Source organism: Pediculus humanus, genomic scaffold, assembly GCF_000006295.1.
Source record: "Pediculus humanus corporis 1103172108235 genomic scaffold, whole genome shotgun sequence".
Lineage (NCBI taxonomy): Eukaryota > Metazoa > Arthropoda > Insecta > Psocodea > Pediculidae > Pediculus > Pediculus humanus.
In genome coordinates, this window is record NW_002987805.1 from 33,929 (window position 1) to 53,717 (window position 19,789).

At 24.3% G+C, this 19,789-nt stretch overlaps 6 protein-coding genes across 6 annotated transcripts; 4 read left to right on the forward strand and 2 right to left on the reverse strand.

Annotated features, from left to right (window-relative positions):
• Positions 1 to 305: 305 nt before the first annotated feature.
• Positions 306 to 2,285, forward strand: Phum_PHUM457760 (uncharacterized protein; the record flags this gene model as incomplete). The annotated part of the gene is made up of 5 exons (XM_002429915.1): positions 306 to 535; positions 944 to 1,185; positions 1,264 to 1,470; positions 1,659 to 1,840; positions 1,911 to 2,285. 5 exons carry the CDS (start codon positions 306 to 308, stop codon positions 2,283 to 2,285), a joined length of 1,236 nt encoding a protein of 411 aa, XP_002429960.1.
• A 1,551-nt stretch (positions 2,286 to 3,836) lies between these two features.
• Phum_PHUM457770 (THO complex subunit, putative) lies at positions 3,837 to 6,119 on the forward strand (the record flags this gene model as incomplete). Its single annotated transcript, XM_002429916.1, has 5 exons — positions 3,837 to 4,197; positions 4,384 to 4,598; positions 4,730 to 5,129; positions 5,211 to 5,343; positions 5,435 to 6,119. The coding sequence occupies 5 exons, from the start codon at positions 3,837 to 3,839 to the stop codon at positions 6,117 to 6,119; spliced, it is 1,794 nt and encodes a 597-aa protein (XP_002429961.1).
• Positions 6,120 to 6,377: 258 nt separating this feature from the next.
• On the reverse strand, positions 6,378 to 8,996 carry Phum_PHUM457780 (uncharacterized protein; the record flags this gene model as incomplete). Its single annotated transcript, XM_002429917.1, has 6 exons — positions 6,378 to 7,037; positions 7,182 to 7,415; positions 7,501 to 7,771; positions 8,069 to 8,244; positions 8,329 to 8,711; positions 8,951 to 8,996. The coding sequence occupies 6 exons, from the start codon at positions 8,994 to 8,996 to the stop codon at positions 6,378 to 6,380; spliced, it is 1,770 nt and encodes a 589-aa protein (XP_002429962.1).
• A 707-nt stretch (positions 8,997 to 9,703) lies between these two features.
• On the forward strand, positions 9,704 to 11,742 carry Phum_PHUM457790 (protein goliath precursor, putative; the record flags this gene model as incomplete). The annotated part of the gene is made up of 6 exons (XM_002429918.1): positions 9,704 to 10,160; positions 10,751 to 10,883; positions 10,969 to 11,086; positions 11,170 to 11,324; positions 11,431 to 11,578; positions 11,707 to 11,742. The coding sequence occupies 6 exons, from the start codon at positions 9,704 to 9,706 to the stop codon at positions 11,740 to 11,742; spliced, it is 1,047 nt and encodes a 348-aa protein (XP_002429963.1).
• A 2,261-nt stretch (positions 11,743 to 14,003) lies between these two features.
• Phum_PHUM457800 (uncharacterized protein) lies at positions 14,004 to 14,456 on the forward strand (the record flags this gene model as incomplete). The annotated part of the gene is made up of 2 exons (XM_002429919.1): positions 14,004 to 14,097; positions 14,278 to 14,456. 2 exons carry the CDS (start codon positions 14,004 to 14,006, stop codon positions 14,454 to 14,456), a joined length of 273 nt encoding a protein of 90 aa, XP_002429964.1.
• A 1,829-nt stretch (positions 14,457 to 16,285) lies between these two features.
• Phum_PHUM457810 (Cobalt uptake protein COT1, putative) lies at positions 16,286 to 18,564 on the reverse strand (the record flags this gene model as incomplete). Its single annotated transcript, XM_002429920.1, has 5 exons — positions 16,286 to 16,492; positions 17,602 to 17,718; positions 17,795 to 17,906; positions 17,988 to 18,247; positions 18,343 to 18,564. 5 exons carry the CDS (start codon positions 18,562 to 18,564, stop codon positions 16,286 to 16,288), a joined length of 918 nt encoding a protein of 305 aa, XP_002429965.1.
• Positions 18,565 to 19,789: the final 1,225 nt, after the last annotated feature.

A 19,789-nucleotide genomic window follows, 5' to 3' on the forward strand; every position in this document is an offset into this window, starting at 1 on the left:
TTTTTTTTTTTACCATAAATGCTGAAAAATGCAATTAAATAATTACTCTGCAATGTTAAATTATAATTTAAATTTTAAACAGGTTATTTTTAATTTTCCTGTGTGCTTAATTTTATGAATGAAAATATAAATAAATGAAATTTACTAATTTTAATTTATTTACTAATTTGCAATGTTATTAATTATTTGTTTGATTATATATTAATTTTTTTAAATGTACATTTTAACTGGTTTTTTATAAATAATTATTAATATTGGTAGTTTTTTGACGATTAAAATTGTTCTTATCCTTTTTAGAATTCATCATGTTATTACGAGGGAAAAATTATGGAAATGATACAATCGATGTGTTGAACAAAAGTTGTTTTTCTCAGTATGATATTTTAGCTTGCTCAAGATCAGTTATATTAAGTGCGGCAGCAGGCATAACAATTGTTTTCATAGTCTTTAAAATATACAAATATCACATATTTAAGCACAAACAAATACAGCATTATGCAATATTTTATATCACTGCTGCAGAAATGCTTGTATGGTGGGTAAAATAGTAAAAATTAATATTAAAGCATGGGTGTAAATATTCATAATTTTTAACATAAGTGAAAAATAAGATTTGTTTTACAAACACAATCTAATTTAGTTAAAAACACAAATATTATAAGAATTATTATTTTTGTTATTAGTAAGTTAAAAAACAGTTTCAATAATGTGGTATACAATTGGAAAATTTTTAAATGTCTTTTTATTAAGTTTTTGAAATTAAAATATATATTAGTTTTAAGCATTTAATTTTAAGTTCAATCTTGGTCATTAAAATATCACAAAATTATATACATCAAAATAATAATAATAATTTTGATATTGAATTTTGATTTGATTGTAAAACAATGACTAAAAGCAATAAATTCTAGCATTTATAACTTTAAACAAATATTTATTTTAGCATTGCAAGTTTCATAACTGGTCACATATATCCTCAAGTTAAATTCTCTGCAAATTTTTTGAAATTATTGACATTTAGCATTATTTGTCATCTTCATTGGTCTTCATCGGCTAGGGCTTACAACAGAGAAGATTTAATTCAGCATGCTATAAATCCAGGACTATGTTTATATATGATATATTGCACAGCTGTAGCTCTGATGGGCATGGTTGATGTTGGTATAACATGGAACGAGTGTATCAGTAAGAATAAAATTATTTTTTTACAAAAAACTTAACAACAATTTAGCTTTCATCACATTAGAATTTTTATTACTTTAGAGCCGTATTGGTTAATGTTGTCAATAGCAGATTTCGTTGCTGTTCAATGTTTTGCACTTGCCGCAGTATATATTACTGTCAAAACAAATTGTTTGCCAACATTGGCTTCCATCAAAAGTGCTCAAAGAAGAGATTTAATGACTGTTGTAATTGCTTTCGAATTGTCTGCAATTTTTTCATTTTCATTCGATGCTTTAATGAGATTTGGTATGTACATTTTTTTCCAGTAAAATTACACTTTTTGTATTAAATTAATAATAGGCTTCCAATAGGCTAGCGAAAGACTTTACTCATGTAGTTGTGAATTTAATGTTTAACAATACTAATGAGTTAATAATATCAAGTATGTATGTGCAATGCTAATAGCCATCTTTGATTATTTTTATGTTTAGTAGGAACTGAAGAAACAGGTTGCAGTGCTATTTTCGGTCATTCACAATTTTTTTATTCCGCCACAGAACTAATTTTCAATGTAGGAAAATATCTGCTACCTGTGTGGGCTATTTTAGTAGTGTTTCAACCTGTCGAAAATAGTACTTCAGCCTCTGATATAACAATTTCTGGAGGTTATAATTTGGTAAGTCCACTTTACGTCTTTTCATTTTAAAGATATCATTATTATAATTTGAAAAAATTTACATTTAAAGGATGGAGCTTCAAACACAAGCAGATCATCAATCAGAGGATTTCATCAATATCAAAGAATGTGCGTACCTTCCACTACTACTTTAACGTCTGATGATTCATCTCGAAACCATTGCATGTATCCATCTCTGTTAAACTCTCCTCAATCACCCTCAAATTTTAATTCTTCTCCTCCACCTTTGACTAATAATACTGACGTGATTGGATATACAAATCGCATCACGTTGAATTGCAATCCTCGCGAAGATGGAAAGTATTTTGGGAAATTTCAACACCACAACTTGACAACTATTTCAGAAGAATCAAATATAAATGCTGTCGATAATTTAGAAAGACTTTCAATTAGGAGTGAGAAAAGTGCAAGTTCTTATTATTGACTGTTTTGAATATCAAACTAAGTTATTATTAAATTATTAGCTCTTTATTTTTAAAGTACAGTTTTTTAGCAAGTCAGAAAAAAATTTAAAACTTAGTTTATAGTTATATAGTTATTATGCTCATATAAAGAAGAAAATGATAAAAAGCTTTCAATTGAAAAAATTATTTTTTCAAAATTCACATATATAACAAATCGTAAAACAATTATTTATATTTTATGTGATTGTGTATGTTGAATGCAGATGCATAATACTGTACTTTTCTTCTAATGGTAAACATTTCTTTGTGTCGATGTATGATAACTTTAAAAAAATTTAATAATAATAAAAATTATAAATAAAAACATGAATGATATTTTTAAAATGATTTTATAAATGATCTTAAATAGAAAACTGTTTTTGACTATAACATATTTAAAAATTATCGGATTTTAGATATATATATATACACTATTGTCTGGAATTTAAAAAAAAAAAAAAAAAAGATATTGATAAATTAACTGTATTTCATTCCTATGATATTTGTACGGATATAAATTGTATATAAATTTAAATATGTATTTTCAGTTCTAATTATATTTTTGTTTTGAATTAAATAATATATATATAAAAAAAAAAAGATATTTAATGTATTATCATTATTATTAATTTATATTATGTTTTATAATTTTGTACTTGAATATAGCTCATATTTATGGAAATTAAATAAAATTTTAAATGATTGTAATAAACCCTTGGATTATTAATTATCAAAGTCGGAATAAAATTTTGTTTTGATTTTTATATTAATTTTTATATTGTACCTAGTGGTTAAAATAATTAAGAGTTTATTTATTTATTTAACTAGAGATCATTGTAAAAATAAATCATTTTATGATTATAAATAAAAAAAATATTTATCGATCATGAATTAATATTTTCTTAATATTTTGAGCAATATTATATATCAGTCTGAAATTATAAAAATAAAATATCTGTAACGACATAATTCTTGGTCGAGCTTAAAACCTATAATACACTCAAAACTTTAAATAGTAGCAAAATCATAAGATCCTTAAACGAGCGCAAATTTTTTATTCCAAAGCGTCCATTAGCGTTTATAAGAGCTTTATTATTTTGATTGTTTATTAAAATAATTTTTATTGTCATGTCTCGATTTGAAGAAATTCAAGCGACTTTACAGGTCTAAATTATACTTTTGCGTTGTAAATTATTTTTATTCCCTTTCATAATTTTTTTAAATTTACTTAAACTTTTTTTGTCTATTTTGGTTTTTAGGTCCATGTAATGTCATCTTTTTCTAATAATTCAATAGATGAATTAGACACTATTCGAAATTCATTTTCACTGGGGTAAATTTATTATTGTATAACTGCTTTTAAATATTTCTAAATTTTTAATATTCAACGTCCTAACTATTAAAATTGGTTTTACTTGAAACTGAAGTAGAAAAATTATGTTAGTATTAAGGTTATGTTATTATTGTTTTTTTTTTTTTAAATTCAATAATTTTTCAGAGATGTTGAGAAGAGAGTAATCACAGATCAGGTTATGAGAAATTGTTTATTAAACCTTGCATCAAATAGTGAAGTAGAATTGAAAAGTTTAGAAGAATTTGTTTCATTTGCTGTTGAATTAAGTAGAAGAGAAATATGTTCTCCATCTATACCAATAGTTCTTTTATCAGATACATTTGATATATTTACTTTGGATCAATGTGAGAAATTGTTTGCATATGTTGAAAATAATGTTAACATATGGAAAGAAGATATGTTTTTTAGCGGTTGTAAAAATAATTTGCTAAGAATGTGTAATGATTTATTGAGAAGGCTGTCAAGATCTCAAAATACTGTTTTCAGAGGAAGGATTTTACTATTTTTAGCAAAATTTTTTCCTTTTTCAGAAAGATCTGGTGAGTAACTTGATTTGTGTTCTTTTCTTTTCGTACACTTTCCTTAATTTGATTTTCACTTTATTTATTAATTTTTTTAAAAGCTAATTTAAAAAAATATGCTACAATATATATAAAACTTATGTGTGTCATTTAAATCTCATTAAAAAATAATAAACATTACAGAACAACTTGTTTTTTTATTAGGATTAAATATTGTAAGCGAATTCAATTTGGATAATGTAGTAGAACAATCTCAAGATACATCAAGCCTTGAAAATTTTGAAACAAGTGAGGAAAATGATGAAGAAATAAAATTTAAAATTGATTATAATTTTTATAATAAATTTTTAAGCCTTCAAGATTTCATGAGAAGTCCTAATCAGTGTTACAATAAAGTCAGATGGAGAGTTTTTGTAAATGTAAGATTATTATTAGTTGTCATACATAAAATCTTAAACTAATGTTGATGACATTGAAAAATTAATTAAACTGCAATGCAAAAATTATTTTATAAAAAAAAAATAGAAATTCATAAGAGGAATTTTTCTAGAGTGCAACTGATGTGCTAGCTGCATTTCAAAATTTTAAATTGGATGCAGACCAATATCAAGATAAACCGATTCACGATCACATATCAGAAGCCACATCCTCGACATTTTTTGCCAAATATTTGACAAATCCTAAACTCTTGGAACTACAATTGAGTGATCCTGATTTTCGAAGATCAATCCTAATACAATTTCTAATCATTTTACAATATTTGAGCTCTCCTGTAAAATTTAAATTAGGATCTTACGAGCTTAAACCGGATCAGCAAGATTGGATAAAAGAACAAGTTACTTTAGTGTATCAGCTTCTGGCTGAAACTCCTTTGAACAGTCATAGTTTTGCTCAATCTGTTAAACATATATTGGCGAGAGAAGAATTGTGGAATAATTGGAAAAATGCTGGTAATAAAATAATTATTATTATCACAATAAATTTTAACCTTTTTTTGAAAGTTAATTTAGTATGATGAAATGAATTTGCAGGGTGTCCAGAATTTAAGATGCCTGGAAATGTAGAAGAAAAAAATTCGACAAAAACTAAAGTTAGAGGGAAAAAAAGAAATATTGGAGAACTTATTAAAGAGGCTACGGCTGAAAACAAATATTACATGGGACAGTTAGTATATATATACCTTTACCTTTAATTAGTTTATTAGTTTAAAAAAAAATACCCAAATTATAAATTTTTTTGTTTTTTTCTCATACAGTCCTGAATTAACAAGATTGTGGAATTTAAATTCTAATAATTTAGAAGCATGCAAAGCAAAAGAAAGAAAATTTTTACCTGATTTTGATGAATATTTCGAAGAAGCCATAATGCAAATGGATCCTGAAGCTGCCATAGAACCAGAATACAAGAAAGTAAAAGATCCGAATTTCGGATGGCGAGCTTTGAGACTCTTGACTCAAAGAACTTCCTGTTTTTTTATATCCACAAATAATCCCGTCACTGGTTTACCTGATTACTTAGAATTAATATTGAAAAAAATAGTACAAGACCGTCCGCAAAATTCAAACGGAGAAATAAAACAGGAAGTGTTGAACACGGAAGCGGAAGAAGTTGAAGATTTACTCAAATCGGAAGAAAAGGAAATGCAAGAAGATGGAGGGGAAGAAAATACGACGGAGCCGAGAATAGCTTTACACCTATTGAAATCCGTGTCAAATCTAATAGGAGAACATTGGAAAACGTTAGGTACAAAATTAGGACTCGAAAAAAAGGAAATAGATAAAATAATTAAAGAAAAATTGAGCGATAGTGAAAGCGCGGAAAAAATGTTAAAAATATGGATTGACGTGGATGTAGATGCTTCACCTGAAAATTTAGCTTATACTTTAGAAGGTTTCAATTTGAATGAAGCTGCTGAAGTTTTAAAAGTTAACAAGCAGTAGAATAAGTTATTTTTCAAAAAAAAAAAAGGTATTAGTTCGTTAAAGTGTTTTTTTTTTTTTTTTAATAATTATTTTTAGTATGTACAAAATATTATTAAAAAACTTTTAATTTCTTTAACGATAAAAATTGTTTTCATTTTCCTTCCCAGTTTTTATTAATTGCAAATAAAATACTATGTGAGGGTTAACGAAAAAATAAAAAAAATTTTTTAAACCTTACAAGGAATATTTTTATATATAATTTAAAAATAAAAAATGTTAAACAATTTCACTTGAATTAGAATTTCGAAATGAACAATCAGATTCAACGTTAAAATTTTTATTTTCTTCATATGAAATCAACAATTTACGATTTTCTAAAAAATATTCTCTATTTTCTAACTGACGTTTCGAGGGAGTTTTAAGAATTTGCATTAAATTTTGATGAGGTTTATTATTTTCATCATCATCATCATCATCATTATCCTTCTCCACTTCATCGAATAATAATTTTCTTTTCGTTTCCATTTCTTCCATTTTAAAAATAAAATTTTCTAATTGATTTCCTTGTTCGGTTTGTGAAAATTTTTCCATTTGATTTTTATTAGACATTTTGTCACATTTTAATAAGCACTCATTTGATTTTTTTAAATTTATATTTAATGTCTCAATTGATGATTCTAAAGAAGTATCTGATTCGCTTAAAATGCAATCCACATATTTATTTTTATATTTATAATAATTATCATTCACTAATTTTGATTCTTTTTCCAAATCATCTAGTTTTTTCTTAACACTGCAAATGACTTCATCCGAAGAAATGTTCATTATTGTCATTTCTTCGTTAATATCATCATCATCATCATCATCATTGCCTCTATCACCCTCTGATATTTTCTCATAATCGCTCATAAATACATCTTTAGGACTATTATTATGCTCCACAATATTTTCTAAATTATTTTTCACCATACTAAATATCTATTTAATTATAAAATATATACAAAAGTTGAGAGTTTTTACAAAAAAAAATTTAAATTTAATGGTAAGACCAAAAAATGTTTTTCGCATAATTCTATTTACCTCGCTATCATTATTATTAATGTTTTCATCTTGACAACTTTCTCGGATATTTATATCTATTGATTTTTTCAGTTGTTCTTTTAAAACGGAATTCCATTTGAAAACTTTTTGGTAAGCATTTAATAATTCTTTAATAGTTTGATTTTGTTTTTTTTTTTTCACTTTGAGATTTTTATTTTCTTTTTGCAATTCCCTAATAACTTTATTTAATTTTTTATTTTCGGTTTCTAACGCCTGAAAAAAACGAATTTCAAAAATGTTCTCATTCATTTTATGTTATTATTATTATTATTAATTAAATATTTGAAATGCTACTCACCAATACGTTTTTTGACATTTCAATTATTTCATCGTGTTTCATTTTCCATTCGGAAACCATTTTCGATAAATATTTTTGTTTTTCATTTAATTCTTCGTCGATGCGTTCTCTCCTCTTAAATAAATTCATTTCGGCTCGTTTCAATCTGTAAAAAATATCATTTTCGTATTTTCTCAACGATTCTTGTATTCTCATTTCTCTCTGTGTCAACAATTCGATTTGTTGTCTATGCTTTTTTTTCGCCATTTTGTTCAATTCGATTTCGGTAACGCTGAAAAAAAAAAAAAAAAACCGTTACCAACATGATAATTTAAAATTTAAAATTTTCAAAATTTTAATTTTAAAAATAAATTACTTTAATATTGATTTTTGTATCGATGAAACTTGTGGCGGACTTATTTTTTCATTTAATAAAATATCAGCTATGTTAGAAAACCAAGATGGCGATAAAAATTCTTTTGTGATTTCATTTGAATCGCTGAAAAACAAATAAATTATTATTATTATTATTTAAAACAGTGAATATTTTAAATGTTTGAGGGAAGAGGGGAAGGAAGGGGGGAAAAACCTTTCTAAATTTTGATGAATTTCCAATTTGATGAACATTTCAAATATCAATTGTAATATCAATTCCAACAATGAACTTTTATTACTGTTTTGAAAATATTCATTTTTAATTTTTTCCCTCACGTATGCATTCGTCGACAATCCTAAAGCGTTAAATATATCATCCAATTCATTTTCCTACAAAAATCAATTAATTAATTTTCATTACATTTCGCATTTAAAAAAACAAACAATTGTTTAACAGATAAATTTTTCCAATACCATGAATATATTATTTTTTTCGGGCGCCATATTTTTTTTTCTCTTCTTTCTCTCGTTATCAATGAGTGACTTTATGGAAAAATCACTAAAACCGTTCAACGCTGGGACTTCGCTCGTGAATACGGAAAGCGTATAATGATATTTATGCCATAATAATTGTTCTGCAATTAATAAATTTATCGCTTGGATTTTCGGCGAAGCTCTTTCCGTCGATTTCAATCCGATTCTTGTATTTTGCAAAGACATTATCATTAAATGACGTAAATGTGATCTTAAATCGGCAATTACGCCATGACTTGAAAACCATTTGTCTAATTCTTGTTGAAATTGTGTTTTATTGAATAACTCTTCATCATTTGAATTTTCTTTGTTAAGTTTCATGTCTGGAATATTAATAATAATAATAATAATAATAATATATTTGTTTGCCAACAATGAAAAACAAATAATTTCATTCATAAAAAAAAAACCACGTGGTCCACGTGCACGAATGTAATTTTTTTTTTTTTTTTGAAAACTTTTATAAGAATTAAATTTTTTAAATTTAAATTTAAATTTAAATTTATGTGGCAGGTTTTTTTTTTTTGTGCAAAACAAGTGGTTTTGAGAAAGTTGACCTCACCGTGGAGAAAATAAGTATTAAATGTTGTCCTAGGCTCTTTCGGCATTGATATTTCAGTCCTGGATCACACGGGGAACGGTTTGAATCGGTCGGACACGTTTAAAGTTTTCGGTTTCCACCGTTAGCTTATAGCCACGCACGCTCAGATTTGATTATTGGATTTTTTTTTCTTTTTTGTTTTTTTTTTTTTTTTTGGATTCAATTTTATTTGTTTAAAAATATTACTGAAACAAATATTTATATATATATATATTTATTATAATTGTGCAATTGTAATATTTTTATTATTTATGAATGATTTTTTTTATTATTAAAAAGTAAGTTTATATTTTATATATTTACCAACATTAAATGAAAGAAATTTGTTAATAATAATAAACCTGCAATTTAAATAAAATAAATAAATAAATAAAAAACAATACAAATAATTGAGTTTAGATTTATGTAAAAAATAAAAAATACATTTTGACATCATATTCTAATAATGATGATGATGATAATTATTACATTACATTAATAAGGATATAAAATTTAACCTTCATTTACAGGTAAAAAATCCAAAAAAAAAAAAAAAAAAAAAATGAAAAATAGTCTGATACAATACTTTAATACCGGATATTACAAAAAAATATGCAAATAATAATAATAATAATAATAATAATAATTAATGTATTTGTGATAAAAGAATAATTAAAATCACAACAACAACAACAACTGACAATTAAAATGCAGAAGATATTTGTCAGAATTTGTATGAGTTTTATTTTTTTTTTATACCCTCCTTCAAGTGCTCGTTGTATTTCCGGTATCGAATGGCAAGATTCAAAGAATGGAGATTCACAAGATGTCGGAGCCTATAGTTACACTACAGCTTATATAAACGTCACTTATTTAGATCCGGTAACGAATAAAATTAAAAGTGAAAAATCGGAAATAGGAAAATTCGGCGATGGAAAAGTGAGCTCAGTTTCCGGTCTTCTCATTCACGTTTCCTCGTCCGAAGGTGAATATACGGGGTGTGCTTCGCCCCTGAGAAGTTCTTCGGGTGATGGCTCATTACCACAAGAACCTTGGATAGCATTAGTTAAGAGGGGTCAGTGTAATTTTGAAGTGAAAGTTGATAATGCTTTTAAGCACAATGCATCTGCCGTTCTAGTTTATAACGATAGAGAATCAGCAACATTAGATAAAATGAAATTAACGGGTACAAGTGAGTATTTTAAATTAAACAAACAAATTTTAATTTAATTAACATCATTAATTTTAATCGTCCATGATTAGTATTCTATACACATAACTTTATTATTTAGAGCATTTTCCTCATTTTAATTTAGTGTTATAAATATTTCAGGTTGTAATGCAATTATCAAAACAGACCAATCACTTTTTAATTGTTATCTTGACCTTGCAGACATAAGAATCACCTTAAATCAAGGTTATGTTAATTCAAGGTACCCATATATTCAGATAACTTCCTACTACTCATTTCACTATAAAAATTAAAAAAAAATTCCCAGACTTCTTTCTCTCTCTCTCTCTCTCTCTCTCTCCCTACCCCAGTATTACCAACTTTTGTAACTTTTATATGTAAAATTTCCCATAAAACAAGTTTTTATGGCAAATTCCTAGTAATTGAAATTTTTTAGGACTAAAAATACAATAAACATTTAAAATGTTCTTTGTAACTTATAAAAAATAATATTAACAACATTAATATAAGAGATATGAAATAAATTTGAAATAAATGAAAAATTTTTACTCAGCATAATTAAATTAAAAATAAATTTTTTTTGTTATAAGGAAATATGAGTGCAGTTTTCACTTACAAATGGAAAGGCGAACAACTTGCCAAATTAGTAGATAATGGTTCAAGAGTCATTATTTATATTACGGTAGCTACTCATTGTACCCGTCCGATTGTACATAGCAACAGGTAACTGAATTATAACTTATAAGACAACTTAATAATTCACGATTCGAAATTTTTTTAAAAAAAAACTAATAATTTGTCATTTCAGAACTTCCGTTCTTTTCGTTTCAATTTCGTTTGTTGTATTAACACTAACGTCAGTAGCATGGCTTCTTTTTTACTACGTGCAAAGATTTCGTTACTTACACGCAAAAGACCGCATTTCGGTAAGCAAAATATAAGTATTTTTTTTAATAAATAACTTTTTTTTTTTTTTTTTTTTTAAACAAATAATTTTCACTTAAAATAGAAAAGACTATGCAATGCTGCAAAAAAAGCACTCACAAAAATCCCAACAAAAAAAATTCAACAGGAAGACGAAGAGGTTCAAGGTGATGGCGAATGTTGTGCTGTCTGCATAGAGCCTTACAGAGTAACGGAAGATCTCAGGATATTGCCCTGCAGGTAAAAATAATTTACCACCATTCGTTTCCGTTATACATAAGCACCTGTTATTTATAATTAAAAACTAGAAATTGCTATAAAATGAACAATGATATTTAAATTACAGACATGAATTTCATAAAATTTGCATAGATCCATGGCTGATGGAGCACAGAACATGTCCTATGTGTAAAATGAACATATTAAAATATTCTTTATCGAATTCTAAAGAAAACAGATGTAATATTAATTCGGATGAAAATGCAGCTCAAATGGTAAGCTTTATTCACAATTTTTTATCGAGATGAGATTTTGTAATTGTTTGCAAATATTTTTTCATGCTAAAAACCTAATAATTTACATCTTATACTTGTACTTTTATAATATAATCTTAAGTGTACAGGTACAAACATTTTACATTTTAGGTTTTAAGCTGTAAATTAATTTGCATTAATTAGTACATTAATTAGTACTTCAATAGTATTTACCCATTTAATAAATTAATACATTCGATATCATCTATTTTTAAATAAAATATCTTTAAATTATTACAACAAAATTATTTTACAAATTTTTTAATATGGATTTATTATTATGTGTATTAGGTAAACATAACCGAAACAATTACAGAATCTCAGTCGATAGCTACAAATTCGGAAGGAGAAAATATTTCTGCAACAACGCAAGACAGAAGGCATGATAATTTAAATCATAGTGATAATAGTAAAAATGATGATGATGATGATGATGGTGTACAACATCAAATGACAGAAAGCACAAATTAGATTTATAAAAATTTTATGCTTTTTGTTAATAAAAACTTATTATTACCTTACAAAAAAAAAAAAAATGCCAAAATTAATTGTAAAAAATTTTTTTTAAATATGTAAATTTTAATGTGATAAATTTTAGTAAAATTAAAAAAAACTCTAGTCAAAATTTTTTTTTTTAAATCGATTTTAAGTATTTTTTATTATTAACTGTGAAACTTATTTTACAAATGCACATAATAGTAAAAAAAAAAAAAAAGACTTGCACTAGGCACTGTATCCCATTTTGAAAAATATAAATGATTTAAAATAAATAATTTGTAATTAAGAATCGAAATACTCAAACACTAAGTTAAATTTATTTAATATTTTTCAAGTTTATTTAACTGAATTTTACAACTTATACATTATAGATAAACTTTTTCTGTTTTTTTTTTGTTTAAATGTATTTAATTTAAGTTTTAGTTGATTTCGATCAATTTACTATATGTAAATAATAATATATTTTTTGTTATTTTGTTATTTTAATAAATACATAAACATAAAAAAATTGTCTTTGAATATTTTAATATTTTTTCCTAATTTGGAAAAGAAAGCAATTTTCAACATAAAATAATATAAGATTACCAGAAATTTTTTATGAGTATCTTATAAGAGTATAATTGTAAAGATTTTAAAAATAAATAATTAAAATTTAATCCAGATTTTTTTTATAACCACAAAAATAAGTAATTTATCCTACAAATAAAACTGTCAAAGTTGAACACAAATGTTTTATAAAACTATTAATCTCAAATAATACATTCGTTGAAAATACAATGTGATAAAATATGTCAAACATTAAAAAATTTTATAAAATGCTTGACAATAAAGTGAAATAATAATTAGAAAAAGTACAATTGTACATAACTTACTTTTTTATAAAATTAAAATAAAACTGATCAATTTCTAGATGTTTTATATCGTTAACAATTATGTAATAGCAAGCTTAACAAAAGCGAGTAAAAATTTTTGATAATATGTAAATAATAAAAGACTACCAGTCAATAATTTAAATAAAATAAAGTAAATATAGAAATATCATTTGAAAAATAACAAATATTAAATGAATAACGAATATTACATTATTAAAATTATTGTTGAGTAAGTATATTAACAATCAGACTATTTTCAGAAAGCAAAAAAATAAAACAAAAAATAAAAAAAAATTAAATTTTAAAGTTTAAGATTTGAATTTTCAATAAAAATCTATTTGTATTTTAAATATAAAATATATCATAATAAAATTATAGGTTTAGAAATATTAGAATGATATAAATGATTTATAAAAATCGATTGCTACTACAAATTTTAAAGTAGTAAAATTTAAGTTTATAATTAATGAATAATAAAATTATCATTATTATTAAGTATGAAGAAAAAGTAATTATAAAAAAAATTCAAAATATTAAAATGAATTTTAAAATTAAAGTATTTACCTAAGCAAATAGTATACACTCAAATTTGTTTTAAAATTACATATTTTTATAAATAGAAAAAGTTGAATAAAAAAGCCTAGGAAAATTAAATATGTATTATTAGAATTATTGCTAACAATAAAAAAAAAAAAAAAAAAACATACCATTTGCAGATTTTTGAAACAGTTTTTGTCGAAATATTTGTTGCTTATAATTTTTTAGCTCCTATATAAAGTAGTTTTAACGTAAACAAAATAATTTAGCCAAAATTAGTTTACTAAACAAAGCGGCAAATTGTTTTGATTCGTAACAATAATTATCGCAGTGGCAGCAGAGTATCTAATTTTTGGCGCCTAAATGTGACATGCACTGCTAATTCTGCTAATGTTTGTGAGAACAGGTCGTGTTATTTAAATTTATAGAGATTATCTGTATAGGTAATATTAAAGTGAAAAAAAAGTTTATGCGCAGAAATGGTTAAAACGCACTCTAATCCTAAAAATATTAGAGTTACAGCCAAGGCTCCCAGAAAAAGTACTACTACAAGGCCAACGGATTTGTCTACTTGTTAGTTTATCATTTTAACTATTTTAAAAATATTAGTATAACAAAACATTTAATATGATTCATTTTGCTTGATTTAATATAAACTTATTTGCTTTTTTTTTTTATAAATATTCTAAATTGATCTTTTTTTTACCAAATTATTTTAATTATAGAATTAATCTTATAAATAATATTTAACAGCTTCTGGGCGAAAGTACACTTCTCTTAATAATTATGTACCCAGGCCAGTCCCAGCATGGCAAAAAGAAATCACTACATTTTTCCATAGAATGGAAGAATCTGATAGTTCTGGTCCATCTACAAGTGAAAATAATTTAAATACACACCAGGAAGACCAGGAATCAGAAGAAAGCAATTAATTAATTCTTTAAAATATCATTTGCATTATTTTAATTTAAAACAATGGTTTAAGTTTAACCGCTATAAATAATTAATTTCAAGGCTTTTTTCTGAACTTTTCAATATTGATTAAATTTTTTTTATTATTAATTTAATATTATGTAATTATAAAATTAAATTTGTGTATGGTTACTCATCAAAAAAAAAAAAAAAAAAAATATTGTACAAATAGAAATGTATTACCCTACAAAAGTATTAATAATGTCATTCACTTCGATATTCACTTTGTAAATAACTTAATTTTCATTTTTTTTTTTTAATGTTAAGGTTTATTATTAATTTTGTTTTTGTTTAATAGATAAATAATTGATAATTATTTTATGTTTTTCATTTTAATGATAAGTTTCCCTTGCTTTCAATCAAATTTCATTTTTTAATATTTGACAAATTTTTTTTATTCAAATCGTGCACAACAAAATGGCAAGACATTAAATTTTTTATTATTGAATTCGTTATAAAAGCACCTTTTCTTGTTATTTAGAAAAAAAACATAATAATAATAATAAATTATTTAAAAAACACAAGGAAATTTTATAAAATTTTTATAATTTTAAACAATTTAATATAATAATTAAAACTTATTTAAGAGGATTCCAATAAATATAATTAATTATTAATCGATAAAAATATTAAATAAAATAATTAATAATAATAATAATTTACCAAACCTAATACATATAAGGTGTGCATTATATTAACGGTAACATATATATGAAAAAGCATTTTGACGATTAATTTAAAAAAAAAAAAAAAAAAATGTCAATTTATCAGTAATAAAAAAAAAATAAATCATAAATAGATTATAAATAATTAATAATAATAATAATTCTATGTAATAATATATATACATAAATTTTTCACTATAAATCAAATGTTGTAATAATAAATAATTTCAAAAAAAAAAAAAAAAAATTTTTTTTAAATTTACGATTACAAATAAAATTAACAAATTTTCGCCATTTTTTATAAATAATATATAATATAATTTATATATTATTATTATTATAAATATATACGATTTATTAATGGACTAAAAATTCAATATATATAATTTCAAAATTTTAAAATATAATAATTATTAATTAAAAAAAAAAAAACTCTAATCGGCGAAAAAGTTATTGATTGTGAAATTAAATTGATTGAATATTATTTTTAAAAAAAATTCAAATTTATTATAATAATAATAAATAAATAAAATTGAAATCATACTTTTCTTTAAAATATTATTATTATTATTATAGTGTTACTGTATAAAATTTTTTAAGTACATATATATATATATATATATATATATAATTTATTTAAACATAATAAAATAGAAAAAAAAAAAAAAAATTTTTTTTTCATCGTCGTTAATTAATTAATTATTTATTTATTTATTTATGTATTGAATTTATGATTTTAATTACTTATTTATTTATTTACTTTTCACTTCATCATTATTTGTTTTATTTTTTTTTAAATGGATAATTGATTATTTTTAAAATAAATATACATTTTTATTTAATATCATTAAAATTTTCAATAAATTATTAATAAATAACCGGTTCGAAAACATTCAATAATAATAATAATAATAATAAATTTTTTGTAATTGCGTTTATTTTTATTATATATTAAAAATTTAACTAAAAGTTTCGTCCATAAAGGCATTTTAATTAAACCGACGCAATTTTCTGTTTATTTCGCCATTTTTATTGAAAAAAAAAAAAAAAAATAATAATAATAATAATAATAATTTACATTTGATAAAATGCCGTGTTATGATTTAAAAGGTTTACGTTAATTGTCAAACCCGACTTTCTTTATTATTTAATTTGGGATAAGATTGAGGACTCGAATTTAATTTCGGATAAGATCTACTCGCATTTATCGATAAAAGGTGACCGCTTTCCATTTCCCCGTGAAGTTCCTGTTGGATTTGATTGAAACTCGCAACGGATCCACACCTCTGACGACATAAATATGGAGTCTCCTTCGAAGGTCTCTCCGAGCCCTACGACAAAAATAAAAAAAATTTTTTCCCCTCTTTTTTCCCGGAGTGAAAACAATAATAATAATAATAATGACAATCACAATCACTCACCAAAAAGTTTATTTATTAATTTCGAAAACAAATAATTTAATAAATTCAAAATAAATAAATAAATAAAATACAAAAATTTTACGAGAGAATCTCTCTCTCTCTCTCTTATTATTATTTTTTTTTAATAAATAAATAAATAAATACAAAACTTAAGGACTTATTTTACACTTTGTAAAATATAAATAAGATTTTTTAATATTTCAATAAATGAAATAAAATCCCAATTCAGATCCACAATAAAAATAATAAATAAATAAATAAATAAATAAAATAAAATAAAAAAAAAACAATTTTCTTTTCATTCAATAATTCAGGGCCAGCGCTGAATATTTTTTTTCTTTTTCCCTCTTTTTTTTTTTTTTGGGCAAAAGGAATATTATTACATTTTCCTTTTTTTCTCATTCAAATCTTAAAATCTTGATTATAAAATTGTTCAGGTATTTCTTTCTCGACTATCATGAGTTCAGTGTCACGGTGGTGGATCGCCTAAATTATTAAAATATCAATTGAAATCTACTTAAGACATATTATACGTATACAGTTAGATATAATAATAATGATAATAGTTTTATTTGAGAAAGATTGCAACAAAAAAAAAAATGTCTCCCGAGTTAAAATGATTTGTATGATGGAAAATTAGACAACGACACATACTTGATGTACTCGGATTTTTACTTCCCCAAGATTGCGAAGAAGAGGTTTTCTTATTTTTTGATTGTTTTGTCGGTTTTGAATGTTCCTCCTCCTCCTGTTCAGAACGGTAAACTTTGAATTGTTTTTCAGTACGAGTTTTTTTAATTTTTTTTTACGTTCTCATTACTAACATTAAGAATGAATTAGAATTAAATTTTTTTTTAATTAATTGTCCCGAGTGTTGCAATAAAAAAATTTAAACTGTGTTATTTAAAAAAAAAAAAAAAAATTTAAATGACTTGTAACAACACCTGATACAACATCAGGAAAAAAAGGAGGTTCAACTGAAACCAAACTGTAAATAAATTGTACTTATATATAAATACCTGAGGTCCGCAACAAGTGTTAAGCGCACACGTTTGATCTTCCGATTTTGGACAATCCAAAACGCATCCTCCATTTTTTTTTGAATCTGAAGAAGTTTGAGATGTTCCTTTGGGCATCTGTAATAAAAAAAAAAAAAAATTCACTCAAGTCATGGTCAAAAGAAAAAAGAAAGTAAGGGATTTAAAAATTTACCTCGTTTATTTCTAAAAACTCGGGTTGTATCGTCGTCGAATGTATTCCTTCGTTGTGAAAAAATTCTTTAACTTTTTCTGCTAATTTCATATATTCTGATAAATTTCTACACCTGAAATAAATTCAAACGCGCGTGTGCGTATACGTCACTTTGTCAGAATGTGTAAAACTTGTGGGAAAAGTAAAATTCTACCTAATATGGGCTGATGCTATAATTCTATCTCCCGTTAACTGCCACACGTGAAATTCGTGAACAGCTAAAACTCCATCAACCTTGTCTAAAAGTCTTCGCTGAATGGCATCGACCTGTATGTGAGTAGGTACGGTTTGAAGCAATATCAAAGCGGATTCTAATAGCAAAGGCCAAACTGATTTTAATATTAAAACAACCAAAACTAAACTTAATGCCGGATCTAAATAAAACTTGGAATCCCAATCCGTTTTCCATATGACCTGAAAATAATTTAACAGGTGATTAAGTCAGTGTTGAAAAGAAAATTTTCGAGTTTCAACATGGAAATAATAATAATAATAATAATAATACTTACTAATGCCGATATGACAACTACGACGGATCCCAATGCATCGGCTAAAACGTGAAGAAATATCCCTCTCATGTTCATTTGAGAAGCATCGCGAAATGAATGACTATGCCCTCGGGATCTTTTTTTTTCCATAAGAGTCGAGGATGGCGTTTTGAAATTTTGATCATTTTCATTAATATCATCTTGTGCTACCGTATTCAATGGATTTCCATGCTCTGAAATCATACAAATTTTTCCAATTAAAAAAAAAAATATTTTTTTTTGAATAAATATCACGTTCATGATGGAATTAAGGAAGTAAGGAAATGGATTCGAAAAGTTTCTCCAAAGTTTCCATGCAGATTATTTTTTGTAAGTAGAAAGTACCATACCATTATTAAAAGTTAATTTAATAATTTCTGTTATAGTTATTATAGTGAGATAATAATAATAATATGAGTTTCGTGATGTTTATGGCATGTTCATAATTTTATTATATTCCATAAAAAATGTTTCTTGTGACAATTCACAAAAAAAAAAATTAACTTTCACTTTTTTTTTTTTTTCAACTATTAATTTCAAATTTTTTTATACAGAATATATAAAATATTTAATAATAATAATAATAATAATAATAATAATAATAATAAATTGCAGGAAATAAAATTATTAATATTATAGAAATGTAAAAAAAAAAAAAAAATGATATTCATCAGAGTGTTCTGAACTTTTTTTTTTTTTTTTTTTTGAATTTCCCTTCTTCCAAAATTATTTCGACAACAAAAAAAATTATTTAAATATTATATATTAATTAATTAACATTTAATAGAACATACAATTCGTAATAAAAATTTATTAATTATTTTATTAAAATAACGAAGAATAAATCTCATTGTTGTAATAATAATAATAATAATGTCTTATTATTATTAAAAAACATGGTCACTCCGTGAGAGAAACAAAATATTTTTTAATTTAATTATTGGAAAATAAATTTTAGGTACCGGAAATATTAACTTTACGTTTTAACCGTCCTCCTCCAGTTTTTCCAGACTCATTTGAATCGGAAACATTTTTTTTCGATTCCTCATTAAAACCTTTTCCCGTCCTCCTTTCGTGAATTCGTTCCAATGCGTCTGGCGTTACGGAAGTTTTAGATCGAAGGTTACCGGGCACGTGTTTTTTACTATAATCTAAACAGGTACGCAAAAGAGGGAAGAAAAAGAAGAAAGGAACTGAGTGGGAAAAAATCCGTTCAACGTCATCATTATTCGATTACCAATTTTTTTAATTTTACCCACAATTGTGGTTAAAATAAAATATTCGACAACTCTCACATAATAATAATAATCGTTTAAAAATTATGACATGTAATTCTTTAACTGCAGCAAAAAAAAAAAAAAAAAAAAGAGTTTCTCACCGTGAAAAAGTCCCAATCCCACAATGTTAACAACCAAACCCACACTCCCAA